At 48.1% G+C, this 15225-nt stretch overlaps 1 protein-coding gene across 2 annotated transcripts in view; it reads left to right on the top strand.

The window, feature by feature from the left end:
• The window catches only part of LOC124020241 (F-actin-uncapping protein LRRC16A-like), a gene marked incomplete at its 5' end in the record, with an annotated part of 106605 nt that overhangs the window by 61463 nt on the left and 29917 nt on the right, over positions 1–15225 (top strand). For both annotated transcript variants that reach the window (XM_046335597.1, XM_046335598.1), the window contains 4 exon segments: positions 3305–3477; positions 4825–4893; positions 12185–12278; positions 14321–14419. In XM_046335597.1, the coding sequence (XP_046191553.1) occupies positions 3305–3477; positions 4825–4893; positions 12185–12278; positions 14321–14419 (435 nt within the window).

The raw sequence follows: 15225 nt of genomic DNA, 5'->3' as shown, positions 1-15225 counted from the left end.
AAACTACGAATGCATCCACATAGTGTGTAGAGTCACAAGCTTGATGTTGTCATTTGTGTGCTAAGAATATGGGACCAAACACTAAACTTTTACCAACATGCTATACACTATAATAACATGTGTCCAAATACTTATTCATACTTATTCTTTTGCATTCATTTCTAAATGGTAAAACAGATATGTATGAAAATCTCCCCCGTCTCCCCTCGTCTCACTCTCCCCCTCCCTCGTCTCCCCCCGTCTCACTCTCCCCCTCCCTCGTCTCCCCTCGTCTCACTCCCCCCTCTCCCCCTCGTCTCACTCTCCCCCTCCCTCGTCTCCCCTCGTCTCACTCCCCCGTTCTCCCCTCGTCTCCCCCTCCCCCCCTCTCCCCTCGTCTCACTCTCCCCCTCCCCCCCCCGTCTCCCCTCGTCTCACTCTCCCCCCTCCCCCCTCATCTCCCCCCCCCCCATTCTCCCCTCGTCTCACTCTCCCTCTCTCCCCTTGTCTCCTCTCCCCCCCCGTCTCCCCTTCTCTCCCCTCGTCTCACTCTCCCCCTCCCCCGTCTCCCCCCCTCCCCCGTCTCCCCCTCCCCTTCCCCTCGTCTCACTCTCCCCTCCCCCGTCTCCCCCCCCCCGTCTCCCCTCGTCTCACTCTCCCTCCCCCTCCCCCCGTCTCCCCCTCCCCCGTCTCACTCTCCCAAATTAAATCAAATCAAATCAAAGCAAATTTATTTATATAGCCCTTCGTACATCAGCTGATATCTCAAAGTGCTGTACAGAAACCCAGCCTAAAACCCCAAACAGCAAGCAATGCAGGTGTAGTAGCACGGTGGCTAGGAAAAACTCCTTAGAAAGGCCAAAACCTAGGAAGAAACCTAGAGAGGAACCGGGCTATGTGGGGTGGCCAGTCCTCTTCTGGCTGTGCCGGGTAGAGATTATAACAGAACATGACCAAGATGTTCAAATGTTCATAAATGACCAGCATGGTCGAATAATAATAAGGCAGAACAGTTGAAACTGGAGCAGCAGCACAGTCAGGTGGACTGGGGACAGCAAGGAGCCATCATGTCAGGTAGTCCTGGGGCACGATCCTAGGGCTCAGGTCAGTTGAAACTGGAGCAGCAGCATGGCCAGGTGGACTGGGGACAGCAAGGAGTCATCATGTCAGGTAGTCCTCACCCTCCCCCCGTCTCCCCCTCCCCTTCTCCCCTCGTCTCACTCTCCCCCTCCCCCGTCTCCCCTCGTCTCACTCTCCCCATCCCCCTTCTCCCCCGTCTCCCCTCGTCTCACTCTCCCCTCCCCTCTCCCCTCGTCTCACTCTCCCCCTCCCCCCCTGTCTCCCCCTCCCCCCTCCTCCCCTCGTCTCACCCCCCCTCCCCCGTCTCCCCTCCCCGTCTCCCCCTCCCACCGTCTCCCCTCCCCCGTCTCCCCTCGTCTCACTCTCCCCCTCTACCAAACCAGCTGGATACTAAGCTATTCTTCAGTTAGCTGTGTGAACTGTGGCTATAATCTCTCTGGTCAAGGTCTTTTAGTCGTCAGTCAAAACGGACAAAATGGTTTCAAATCTAGTCAATCTACATGCAGCTCCCTGCTGAGCAGAGATGGGATGTTTTTAAAGGCTTGACGTTGGCTTTGACCTCGACGCTGTGCCTCTAAGTCTGTCTGCATTTCATCCCAGTTGTAGGCGTTGCATTTTGATATCTGAGGCACCCATTTCATTTATAATGTCCAGGAAAATCCCCCCAGAAATGTGAAATGTCAGGCAAAAAATGATCCTATGTTAATTGATCACCCTGCTGAGAGGTGCTGTGTCTGTGCACGTAGTTTAATGAGATCCAAGTCATAGTGATGAAGACTAGAGCTGCCAAGCTGTGAAAAGGTATGACATTCCCCTCCCCTTCCAATAATGTAGTTGCTTTTTGAAGTGATGTATATTTTCTTACGTTTTACTGTTTCTAAGCTCAAAGTCAAGACGCCTATCAAAGAGAACGAGTCTAACAAGAGGAATAACTTTCACAGTTGTTTTTCTTCATATGGGAGCATAGATTAGCATTGTTTACTGTAAAAGGGTTTAGGCTGAGGTTACTGTAAAAGGGGTTAGGTTGTGGTTACTGTAAAAGGGATAGGGTTTAGGCTGGGTTACTGTAAAAGGGTTCGGGTTTAGGCTGAGGTTACTGTAGAAGGGTTAGGGTTTAGGCAGAGGTTACTGTAAAAGGGTTAGGGTTTAGGCTGAGGTTACTGTAAAATGGTTAGGGTTTAGGCTGAGGTTACTGTGAAAGGGTTAGGGTTTAGGCTGAGGTTACTGTAAAAGTGTTTAGGCTGAGGTTACTGTAAAAGTGTTTAGGCTGAGGTTACTGTAAGAGGGTTAGGGTTTAGGCTGAGGTTACTGTAAAAGGGTTAGGGTTTAGGCTGAGGTTACTGTAAAAGGGTTAGGGTTTAGGCTGAGGTTACTGTGAAAGGGTTAGGGTTTAGGCTGAGTTACTGTAAAGGCTTAGGGTTTAGGCTGGGTTACTGTGAAAGGGTTAGGGTTTAGGCTGAGGTTACTGTAAAAGGGTTATGGTTTAGGCTGAGGTTACTGTAAAAGGGTTAGGGTTTAGGCTGAGGTTACTGTAAAAGGGTTAGGGTTTAGGCTGAGGTTACTGTAAAAGGGTTAGGGTTTAGGCTGAGGTTACTGTAAAAGGGTTAGGGTTTAGGCTGAGGTTACTGTAAAATGGTTAGGGTTTAGGCTGAGTTACTGTAAAGGGTTAGGGTTTAGGCTGAGGTTACTGTAAAAGGGTTAGGGTTTAGGCTAGGTTACTGTAAAAGGGTTATGGTTTAGGCTGAGGTTACTGTAAAAGTGTTAGGGTTTAGGCTGAGGTTACTGTAAAAGGGTTAGGGTTTAGGCTAGGTTACTGTAAAAGGGTTAGGGTGTAGGCTGAGGTTACTGTAAAAGGGTTAGAGTTTAGGCTGAGGTTACTGTAAAAGGGTTAGGGTTTAGGCTGAGGTTACTGTAAAAGGGTTAGGGTTTAGGCTGAGGTTACTGTGAAAGGGTTAGGGTTTAGGCTGAGGTTACTGTAAAAGGGTTAGGGTTTAGGCTGAGGTTACTGTGAAAGGGTTAGGGTTTAGGCTGAGGTTACTGTGAAAGGGTTAGCGTTTAGGCTGAGGTTACTGTAAAAGGGTTAGGGTTTAGGCTGAGGTTACTGTGAAAGGGTTAGGGTTTAGGCTGAGGTTACTGTAAAAGTGTTTAGGCTGGGTTACTGTAAAAGCTCAGCTGATGTAAAAAGGGCTATATAAATAAATTGATTTATTGAATGAATGATTGAGTATTCCTTGTCCCCCTGCAGCCCCTGACGTCTCTGTCCCTGGCTGACTCTAAGCTGAAGACGGACCTGACCATTGTGCTGAATGCTCTGGGCAGCAACACCAGTCTGACCAGGGTGGATATCAGTGGGAACGCCATGGGAGACATGGGGGCTAAGATGCTGGCCAAGGCCCTGCAGATCAACAGCAAACTAAGGTGAGGAGAGGACTGTCTCAGACACTCTGATGCTGGCCAAGGCCCTGCAGATCAACAGCAAACTAAGGTGAGGAGAGGACTGTCTCAGACACTCTGATGCTGGCCAAGGCCCTGCAGATCAACAGCAAACTAAGGTGAGGAGAGGACTGTCTCAGACACTCTGATGCTGGCCAAGGCCCTACAGATCAGCAGCAAACTAAGGTGAGGAGAGGACTGTCTCAGTCACTCTGGTGATGGTTTGGAGAGGAGAGGACTGTCTCAGTTTGTCTCTCTGTTAAAGTGTGTTACCGTAGAAACAAGCCAGTGGGATGGTTTGGAGAGGACTGTCTCAGTTTGTCTCTCTGTTAAAGTGTGTTACCGTAGAAACAAGACAGTGGGATGGTTTGGAGAGGACTGTCTCAGTTTGTCTCTCTGTTAAAGTGTGTTACCGTAGAAACAAGACAGTGGGATGGTTTGGAGAGGAGAGGACTGTCTCAGTTTGTCTCTCTGTTAAAGTGTGTTACCGTAGAAACAAGACAGTGGGATGGTTTGGAGAGGAGAGGACTGTCTCGGTTTGTCTCTCTGTTAAAGTGTGTTACCAAGTAGAAACAAGACAGTGGGATGGTTTGGAGAGAGAGGACTGTCTCAGTTTGTCTCTGTTAAAGTGTGTTACCGTAGAAACAAGACAGTGGGATGGTTTGGAGAGGAGAGGACTGTCTCAGTTTGTCTCTCTGTTAAAGTGTGTTACCGTAGAAACAAGACAGTGGGATGGTTTGGAGAGGAGAGGACTGTCTCGGTTTGTCTCTCTGTTAAAGTGTGTTACCGTAGAAACAAGACAGTGGGATGGTTTGGAGAGGAGAGGACTGTCTCGGTTTGTCTCTCTGTTAAAGTGTGTTACCGTAGAAACAAGACAGTGGGATGGTTTGGAGAGGAGAGGACTGTCTCAGTTTGTCTCTCTGTTAAAGTGTGTTACCGTAGAAACAAGACAGTGGGATGGTTTGGAGAGGAGAGGACTGTCTCAGTTTGTCTCTCTGTTAAAGTGTGTTACCGTAGAAACAAGACAGTGGGATGGTTTGGAGAGGAGAGGACTGTCTCGGTTTGTCTCTCTGTTAAAGTGTGTTACCGTAGAAACAAGACAGTGGGATGGTTTGGAGAGGAGAGGACTGTCTCGGTTTGTCTCTCTGTTAAAGTGTGTTACCGTAGAAACAAGACAGTGGGATGGTTTGGAGAGGAGAGGACTGTCTCGGTTTGTCTCTCTGTTAAAGTGTGTTACCGTAGAAACAAGACAGTGGGATGGTTTGGAGAGGAGAGGACTGTCTCAGATGGTTTGATATGTGAATGATTGATGATTCTGATCTGTTTCACCAGGACGGTGATCTGGGATAAGAACAACATCAGTCCTCAAGGTCTTCAGGATGTAGCAGCTGCTCTGGAGAAGTGAGTAGCAATGGGATTCTGTGTGTGTGTGTGTGTGTGTGTGTGTGTGTGTGTGTGTGTGTGTGTGTGTGTGTGTGTGTGTGTGTGTGTGTGTGTGTGTGTGTGTGTGTGTGTGTGTGTGTGTGTGTGTGTGTGTGTGTGTGTGTGTGTGTGTGTGTGTGTGTGTGTGTGTGTGTGTGTGTAAGCTGTAACAGGAAGGATATAGCAGACATATGAGTATGTCTCGAGGAGGAGGAGGGGATGGAAGAGCCTCTGGAAAGAGATGTCAGAGATAGATCTCCTGGGTGGAGAGATACTGTGATGGGGAGCCAGAAACACCACCAGAGGACCAATGGACATCTAGCTAGTACTGTAGTCAATATGACCAGAGGACCAATGGAGATCTAGCTAGTACTGTAGTGAATATGACCAGAGGACCAATGGACATCTAGCTAGTACTGTAGTGAATATGACCAGAGGACCAATGGAGATCTAGCTAGTACTGTAGTGAATATGACCAGAGGACCAATGGACATCTAGCTAGTACTGTAGTGAATATGACCAGAGGACCAATGGAGATCTAGCTAGTACTGTAGTGAATATGACCAGAGGACCAATGGACATCTAGCTAGTACTGTAGTGAATATGACCAGAGGACCAATGAGATCTAGCTAGTACTGTAGTGAATATGACCAATGGAGATCTAGCTAGTACTGTAGTGAATATGACCAGAGGACCAATGGATATGACCAGAGGACCAATGGAGATCTAGCTAGTACTGTAGTGAATATGACCAGAGGACCAATGGACATCTAGCTAGTACTGTAGTGAATATGACCAGAGGACCAATGGAGATCTAGCTAGTACTGTAGTGAATATGACCAGAGGACCAATGGACATCTAGCTAGTACTGTAGTGAATATGACCAGAGGACCAATGGACATCTAGCTAGTACTGTAGTGAATATGACCAGAGGACCAATGGACATCTAGCTAGTACTGTAGTGAATATGACCAGAGGACCAATGGACATCTAGCTAGTACTGTAGTGAATATGACCAGAGGACCAATGGACATCTAGCTAGTACTGTAGTGAATATGACCAGAGGACCAATGGACATCTAGCTAGTACTGTAGTGAATATGACCAGAGGACCAATGGAGATCTAGCTAGTACTGTAGTGAATATGACCAGAGGACCAATGGACATCTAGCTAGTACTGTAGTGAATATGACCAGAGGACCAATGGACATCTAGCTAGTACTGTAGTGAATATGACCAGAGGACCAATGGACATCTAGCTAGTACTGTAGTGAATATGACCAGAGGACCAATGGACATCTAGCTAGTACTGTAGTGAATATGACCAGAGGACCAATGGAGATCTAGCTAGTACTGTAGTGAATATGACCAGAGGACCAATGGACATCTAGCTAGTACTGTAGTGAATATGACCAGAGGACCAATGGAGATCTAGCTAGTACTGTAGTGAATATGACCAGAGGACCAATGGACATCTAGCTAGTACTGTAGTGAATATGACCAGAGGACCAATGGAGATCTAGCTAGTACTGTAGTGAATATGACCAGAGGACCAATGGACATCTAGCTAGTACTGTAGTGAATATGACCAGAGGACCAATGGACATCTAGCTAGTACTGTAGTGAATATGACCAGAGGACCAATGGACATCTAGCTAGTACTGTAACCACTGAATATGACCAGAGGACCAATGGAGATCTAGCTAGTACTGTAGTGAATATGACCAGAGGACCAATGGAGATCGAGCTAGTACTGTAGTGAATATGACCAGAGGACCAATGGAGATCTAACCACTAGGCTACCTGCCGTCCCTACACTCTAACCACTAGGCTACCTGCCGTCCCTACACTCTAACCACTAGGCTACCTGCCGTCCCTACACTCTAACCACTAGGCTACCTGCCGTCCCTACACTCTAACCACTAGGCTACCTGCCGTCCCTACACTCTAACCACTAGGCTACCTGCCGTCCCTACACTCTAACCACTAGGCTACCAGCCGTCCTCCACTCTAACCACTAGGCTACCAGCCGTCCTCCAATCTAACCACTAGGCTACCTGCCGCCCCTCCACTCTAACCATTAGGCTACCTGCCGTCCCTCCACTCTAACCACTAGGCTACCAGCCGTCCCTCCACTCTAACCACTAGGCTACCAGCCGTCCCTCCACTCTAACCACTAAGATAGCTGCTGTCCCTACACTCTAACCACTAGGCTACCTGCCGTCCCCCTCTAACCACTAGGCTACCTGCCGTCCCCCTCTAACCACTAGGCTACCAGCCGTCCCTCCACTCTAACCACTAAGATAGCTGCTGTCCCTACACTCTAACCACTAGGCTACCTGCCGTCCCCCACTCTAACCACTAGGCTACCTGCCGCCCCTCCACTCTAACCACTAGGCTACCTGCCGCCCCTCCACTCTAACCACTAGGCTACCTGCCGCCCCTCCACTCTAACCACTAGGCTACCTGCCGTCCCTCCACTCTAACCACTAGGCTACCTGCCGCCCCTCCACTCTAACCACTAGGCTACCTGCCGTCCCTCCACTCTAACCACTAGGCTACCAGCCGTCCCTCCACTCTAACCACTAGGCTACCTGCCGTCCCTCCACTCTAACCACTAGGCTACCTGCCGTCCCTCCACTCTAACCACTAGGCTACCTGCCGTCCCTCCACTCTAACCACTAGGCTACCTGCCGTCCCTCCACTCTAACCACTAGGCTACCAGCCGTCCCTCCACTCTAACCACTAGGCTACCTGCCGTCCCTCCACTCTAACCACTAGGCTACCTGCCGTCCCTCCACTCTAACCACTACTGTGGTGAATTATTATGACCAGAAACACTTCCAGAATACAAATGATGATACAGCAGGCTGCTGTGGTGAGGAGAGAAAACAGTGTGGTTATTGTGTACCTCTCTGCTCTGCTTGGCTCTGGGCCTGCTGTTCATCCCTGGAAGCACAGACAGGGTGGAGGGGGAGAGAGGGAGGGTTAGCAGAGAGACAGAGAGGTAGAGGAGGGGGGAGGAAAAGAGAGAGTGGAGGGTGCAGCAGGAGAGAAATAGGATAGGGAGAAAGAAGAAAGAGGGTGGGGGAGAGAGAAGAGAGAGGGTGGGGGGGAGAGGAGGAATTGCAGACAAGCACCAGACAGGGCACCATTTGATTGGCTGTCTATGAATTTAGAGCTGAATGATATTAGAATCCACTCAGTCATGAGTGTCTGGGCAGTTTCTTTGTTTCATCCTCATTTAAATAGAATCTACATTCTGTAATTGCTGCATAACAATAAACGTTGGCTGGCTGGATGCTTAACTAGCACCCTGTGAGGAATCTGGGAGGCTGGTGATTTGTAATTTGCTTTGTGATGAGGATGGATGTGGACCCTGTGGTACACATGGTGGAGAGAGATGGGGAGAGGGTGAGAGAAGGAAGAGATGGAGAGGGTGAGAGAAGAGAGGAGAGATGGGGAGAGAAGAGAGGAGAGATGGGGAGAGAAGGAAGAGATGGAGAGGGAGAGAGATGGATAGAGGAAGAGAGAAGGAAGAGATTGAGAGAGGAGAGGGCGAGAGATGGGGAGAGGGAGGGAGAGGAGAGATGGGGAGAGAGAGGGGTAGAAAGGGGAGCGATGGACAGGGGAGAGATGGAGAGAGGAGAGGAGAGAGGAGAGATGGGGAGAGGGAGTAATGGTGAGAGGGAGAAAGGGGAGAGATGGAGAGTGGGGAGAGATGGAGGGAGAGAGAGGGAGAAAGGGGAGAGAGAAGGGAAGAGATGAGGAGAGGAGAGATTTGGAGAGAGAGAGGTAGAAAGGGGAGAGAGAAGGGAAGAGATGAGGAGAGGGAGAGTGGGGAGAGGAGAGGAGATATTTGGAGAGAGAGAGGGAGAAAGGGGAGAGAGAAGGGAAGAGATGAGGAGAGGGAGAGAGAAGGAGATAGGAGAGAGATGAGAGAGAGAGAGAGAGAGAGAGAGAGAGAGAGAGAGAGAGAGAGAGAGAGAGAGAGAGAGAGAGAGAGAGAGAGAGAGAGAGAGAGAGAGAGAGAGAGAGAGAGAGAGAGAGAGAGAGAGAGAGAGAGAGAGAGAGAGAGAGAGAGAGAAGGGAGAGTGGGGAGAGTGGGGAGAGGAAGAGAGAAGAGGAGAAATGGAGAGGAAGAGAGAAGGGGATAAATGGAAATAGTAGAGGGAGAGAGAAGGGGAGAGATAGAGGGAGAGTGGGGAGAGGAAGAGGAGAAATGGAGATAGGAGAGGGAGAGAGAAGGGGATAAATGGAGGGTAGAGGGAAAGAGAAGGGGGAGATAAGGAGAGAGGAGAGAGGGAGAGAGACCGTCACGTACACATGGTTAGCAGATTTTAATGCGAGTGTAGTGAAATGCTTGTGCTTCTAGTTCTGACAGTACAGTAAATATCTAACAAGTAATCTAACAATTCCACAACAACTACCTAATATACACAAATCTAAGTAAAGGAATGGAATAAGAATATATACAGTACATATAAATATATGGATGAACAATGACAGAGCGGCATAGGCAAGATGCAATAGATGGTATAAAATTCAGTATATACGTGTGATGTAAGATATGTAAACATGATTAAAGTGCCGTTATTTAAAGTGGCATTGTTTAGAGTGACTAGTGATCTATTTATTAAAGTGGCCAGTGATTGGGTCTCAATGTAGGCAGCAGCCTCTCTGTGCTAGTGATGGCTGTTTAACAGTCTGATGGCCTTGAGATAGAAGCTGTTTTTCAGTCTCTCGGTCCCAGCTGTGATGCATCTGTACTGACCTCGCCTTCTGGATGATAGTGGGGTGAACAGGCAGTGGCTCGGGTGGTTGTTGTCCATGATGATCTTTTTGGCCTTCCTGTGACATCGGGTGCTGTATGTGTCCTGGAGGGCAGGTAGTTTGCCCCCGGTGATGCGTTGTGCAGTCCTCACTACCCTCTGGAGAGCCCTGCGGTTGAAGGCGGTGCAGTTGCCGTACCAGGCGGTGATACAGCCCGTCAGGATGCTCTCGATTGTGCATCCGTAAAAGTTTGTCAGGGTTTTGGGTGACAAGCCACATTTCTTCAGCCTCCTGAGGTTGAAGAGGCGCTATTACGCCTTCTTCACCTCACTGTCAGCTACAATAAATGCATCCTCAGGATATATGGTTTCCAGTTTACATAGAGTCCAGGGAAGAGGGACTATAACTAAGAGATAACTGGCTATCTTTAGGTAAACACCCTGGGTTTATTAGAGAAGTGGCCATCTTTAGGTAAACAACTAGAGAAGTGGCCATCTTTAGGTAAACTACTAGAGAAGTGGCCATCTTTAGGTAAACTACTAGAGAAGTGGCCATCTTTAGGTAAACTACTAGAGAAGTGGCCATCTTTAGGTAAACTACTAGAGAAGTGGCCATCTTTAGGTAAACTACTAGAGAAGTGGCCATCTTTAGGTAAACTACTAGAGAAGTGGCCATCTTTAGGTAAACAACTAGAGAAGTGGCCATCTTTAGGTAAACAACTAGAGAAGTGGCCATCTTTAGGTAAACAACTAGAGAAGTGGCCATCTTTAGGTAAACACCCTGGGTTTACTAGAGAAGTGGCCATCTTTAGGTAAACATCCTGGGTTTACTAGAGAAGTGGCCATCTTTAGGTAAACACCCTGGGTCTACTAGAGAAGTGGCCATCTTTAGGTAAACACCCTGGGTCTACTAGAGAAGTGGCCATCTTTAGGTAAACACCCTGGGTCTACTAGAGAAGTGGCCATCTTTAGGTAAACACCCTGGGTCTACTAGAGAAGTGGCCATCTTTAGGTAAACACCCTGGGTCTACTAGAGAAGTGGCCATCTTTAGGTAAACACCCTGGGTCTACTAGAGAAGTCTACTACTAAAGTATTCCCTTTAGTGACACACTGAGGCCTTTCTGACTACAGATGAAGAATGAATCTACCGTTGAGCTGCTTCACCTGAGAGACAGACACTCAATCAGTTCAGTCCCAAACTTCTCTCTCTCTCTCTGTCTCTCTGTCTCTCTCTCTCTGTCTCTCTCTCTCTCTCTCTGTCTCTCTCTCTGTCTCTCTCTCTCTCTCTCTCTGTCTCTCTCTCTCTGTCTCTCTCTCTCTCTCTGTCTCTCTCTCTCTCTCTCTCTCTCTCTCTCTCTCTCTCTCTCTCTCTCTCTCTCTCTCTCTCTCTCTCTCTCTCTCTCTCTCTCTCTCTCTCTCTCTTTCTCTCTGTCTCTCTCTCTCTCTCTCTGTCTCTCTGTCTCTCTCTCTCTGTCTCTCTCTCTGTCTCTCTGTCTCTCTCTCTGTCTCTCTCTCTGTCTCTCTGTCTGTCTGTCTCTGTCTCTCCCTGTCTCTACCTCTCTATCTCTCTGTCTCTCTGTCTCTGTCTCTCTTTCTCTCTCTCTCTCTCTTCTCTCTCTCTCTCTCTCTCTCTCTCTCTCTCTCTCTCTCTCTCTCTCTCTCTCTCTCTCTCTCTCTCTCTCTCATTATTAATGTACTATTCTGGGCTGACTTTCCAACTGCAGAGGATCAGTAACCTCACTTAACGATGTCAAGTCACAATCAATTAGGAGATGAAATGGCTTGTTTCAGACCTGCTCTTCTCTCTGTCAGCAGCCAGGGGCTGGGCCCTCACACACACACACGCACACGCGCACGCGCACTCGCACACACACACACAGACACACACACACACACACACACACACACACACACACACACACACACACACACACACACACACACACACACACACACACACACACACACACACACACACACACACACACACACACACACACACACACACACACACACACACACACACACACAGACACACACGCACAGACACACAGACGCACGCACACACACAGACACACACGCACAAGCGCACACACAGACACACGCACGCACACGCACACGCACACGCACACGCACAGACACAGACACGCGCACACGCACAGACACGCACACGCACACGCGCACACGCACACGCACAGACACAGACACACACACACAGATACTGTATGCATTATAATGCTAAAAGATAGAATCATTTTAGTTGAATCAGATACTTCATACATTATATTGCTAAAATTATATAATTTTAGTTGAATCAGATACTGTGTTAGTTCATGACTGGCTTTTAAACCAATTCAGATTTCTATAACTAACTGGGTCATAATATCTGTTTAAATATGAATGACAATTTCTGGTTAAATATGACTGGAATGAATAAGTACATTATACTATCTGTTTAAACTATGCTAAATTTATGAGACCGTCCATCTCCTTGACAGAAACTTCACCATCCGGTTCATGCCTATCCCCATCATCGATGCATCTCAGGCTCTCAAAGCCAGCCCAGAGAAGACTGAGGACGCCCTGCTGAAGGTGAGTCAGTCTCTTAAAGCCCAGAGAAGACTGAGGATGCCCTGCTCAAGGTGAGTCAGTCTCTTAAAGCCCAGAGAAGACTGAGGATGCCCTGCTGAAGGTGAGTCAGTCTCTTAAAGCCCAGAGAAGACTGAGGACGCCCTGCTCAAGGTGAGTCAGTCTCTTAAAGCCCAGAGAAGACTGAGGACGCCCTGCTGAAGGTGAGTCAGTCTCTTAAAGCCCAGAGAAGACTGAGGATGCCCTGCTGAAGGTGAGTCAGTCTCTTAAAGCCCAGAGAAGACTGAGGATGCCCTGCTCAAGGTGAGTCAGTCTCTTAAAGCCCAGAGAAGACTGAGGATGCCCTGCTCAAGGTGAGTCAGTCTCTTAAAGCCCAGAGAAGACTGAGGATGCCCTGCTTAAGGTGAGTCAGTCTCTTAAAGCCAGCCCAGAGAAGACTGAGGATGCCCTGCTCAAGGTTAGTCAGTCTCTTAAAGCCAGCCCAGAGAAGACTGAGGATGCCCTGCTCAATGTCAGTCAGTCTCTTAAAGCCCAGAGAAGACTGAGGATGCCCTGCTCAAGGTTAGTCAGTCTCTTAAAGCCAGCCCAGAGAAGACTGAAGGTGAGTCAGACTCTTAAAGCCCAGAGAAGACTGAAGGTGAGTCAGACTCTTAAAGCCCAGAGAAGACTGAAGGTGAGTCAGACTCTTAAAGCCAGCCCAGAGAAGACTGAAGGTGAGTCAGACTCTTAAAGCCCAGAGAAGACTGAAGTTGAGTCAGACTCTTAAAGCCAGCCCAGAGAAGACTGAAGGTGAGTCAGACTCTTAAAGCACAGAGAAGACTGAAGGTGAGTCAGACTCTTAAAGCCCAGAGAAGACTGAAGGTGAGTCAGTCTCTTAAAGCCAGCCCAGAGAAGACTGAAGGTGAGTCAGACTCTTAAAGCCCAGAGAAGACTGAAGGTGAGTCAGACTCTTAAAGCCCAGAGAAGACTGAAGTTGAGTCAGACTCTTAAAGCCAGCCCAGAGAAGACTGAGGATGCCCTGCTCAAGGTTAGTCAGTCTCTTAAAGCCCAGAGAAGACTGAGGATGCCCTGCTCAAGGTTAGTCAGTCTCTTAAAGCCAAGCCCAGAGAAGAGTGAGGATGCCCTGCTCAAGGTGAGTCAGTCTCTTAAAGCCAGCCCAGAGAAGACTGAGGATGCCCTGCTCAAGGTTAGTCAGTCTCTTAAAGCTCAGAGAAGACTGAGGATGCCCTGCTCAAGGTGAGCCAGTCTCCTAAAGCCCAGAGAAGACTGAGGATGCCCTGCTCAAGGTGAGTCAGTCTCTTAAAGCCCAGAGAAGACTGAGGATGCCCTGCTCAAGGTGAGTCAGACTCTTAAAGCCCAGAGAAGACTGAAGGTGAGTCAGACTCTTAAAGCCCAGAGAAGACTGAAGGTGAGTCAGTCTCTTAAAGCCCAGAGAAGACTGAAGTTGAGTCAGACTCTTAAAGCCAGCCCAGAGAAGACTGAAGGTGAGTCAGACTCTTAAAGCCCAGAAAAGACTGAAGGTGAGTCAGACTCTTAAAGCCCAGAGAAGACTGAAGGTGAGTCAGACTCTTAAAGCCCAGAGAAGACTGAAGGTGAGTCAGTCTCTTAAAGCCAGCCCAGAGAAGACTGAAGGTGAGTCAGTCTCTTAAAGCCCAGAGAAGACTGAAGGTGAGTCAGACTCTTAAAGCCCAGAGAAGACTGAAGGTGAGTCAGTCTCTTAAAGCCCAGAGAAGACTGAAGGTGAGTCAGTCTCTTAAAGCCAGCCCAGAGAAGACTGAAGTTGAGTCAGACTCTTAAAGCCCAGAGAAGACAGAAGGTGAGTCAGACTCTTCAAACCTCTGAGGACCTGGTTGAACTATCAATCAATATGATTATTTTTCCAATTGGGATTTGTTGTGTAGTCTGGGTACAAAAACAATTCTAACATATATATTCACCTCACACACAAATACAATAACAAAATCTATGATTTATAACCATTTTGCTACTTGGATATCATTGCTATGACAAATGTCTGACAGAGTAATGCTCTCTGCTCTCTTCAGATTGAGAACTACCTGTTCCGGAACCATGAGACTCGTCAATACCTCCAGGAGCAGGCCTACCGCCTCCAGCAGGGCATCGTTACCACCACCACTCAGCAGGTGACACACAGCTCAACAGTATTTAAAAACACAGCACCATCTAAATAAAACAGCAGCAACATGGGGGGTCAGAGGTAAAACATGGGGTCAGCAACATGGGGGTCAGTAACATGGGGGTCAGTAACATGGGGGTCAGGGGTCAGTAACAACATGGGGTCAGGGGGGGTCAGCAACAAAACACGGGGTGGGGGTCAGTTAAGGACAACAAAGTCAATAGCTCGACTCGATTTTGTTGACTTGTTGAGTAGGTGTTTCACTAACAGCCTGTAATCACCCTCCTGTGAAACTGTCTCCCCTGACCACTGGTTAACACTCAATCACTGATGGAGAACATTTGTGGCAGAACTTCCTAAAATGACCCCAAGCATACTTCCAAAGTAGGAGGACAACAAAGTCAAGGTATTGGCCTCACAAAGCCTGACCTCAATCCTGTAGAACATTTGTGGCAGAACACATGTAGGAGCAGCTATGACTGAGAGACACGATGCTTAGTGATTCATTTCATGGTGAAGATGAAACACGATTCTTAGTGATTCATTTCATGGTGAAAATGAGACGATTCTTAGTGATTCATTTCATGGTGAAGATGAGACACGATTCTTAGTGATTCATTTCATGGTGAAGATGAGACACGATTCTTAGTGATTCATTTCATGGTGAAGATGAGACACGATTCTTAGTGATTCATTTCATGGTGAAAAAGAGACATGATTCTTAGTGATTCATTTCATGGTGAAAATGAGACGATTCTTAGTGATTCATTTCATGGTGAAGATGAGACACGATTCTTAGTGATTCATTTCATG

Source organism: Oncorhynchus gorbuscha, unplaced genomic scaffold (assembly GCF_021184085.1).
Source record: "Oncorhynchus gorbuscha isolate QuinsamMale2020 ecotype Even-year unplaced genomic scaffold, OgorEven_v1.0 Un_scaffold_778, whole genome shotgun sequence".
In the NCBI taxonomy this organism is placed as follows: domain Eukaryota; kingdom Metazoa; phylum Chordata; class Actinopteri; order Salmoniformes; family Salmonidae; genus Oncorhynchus; species Oncorhynchus gorbuscha.
The sequence above is the reverse complement of the archived record's forward strand: the minus strand, read 5'-3'. Positions and strand labels throughout refer to the sequence as shown.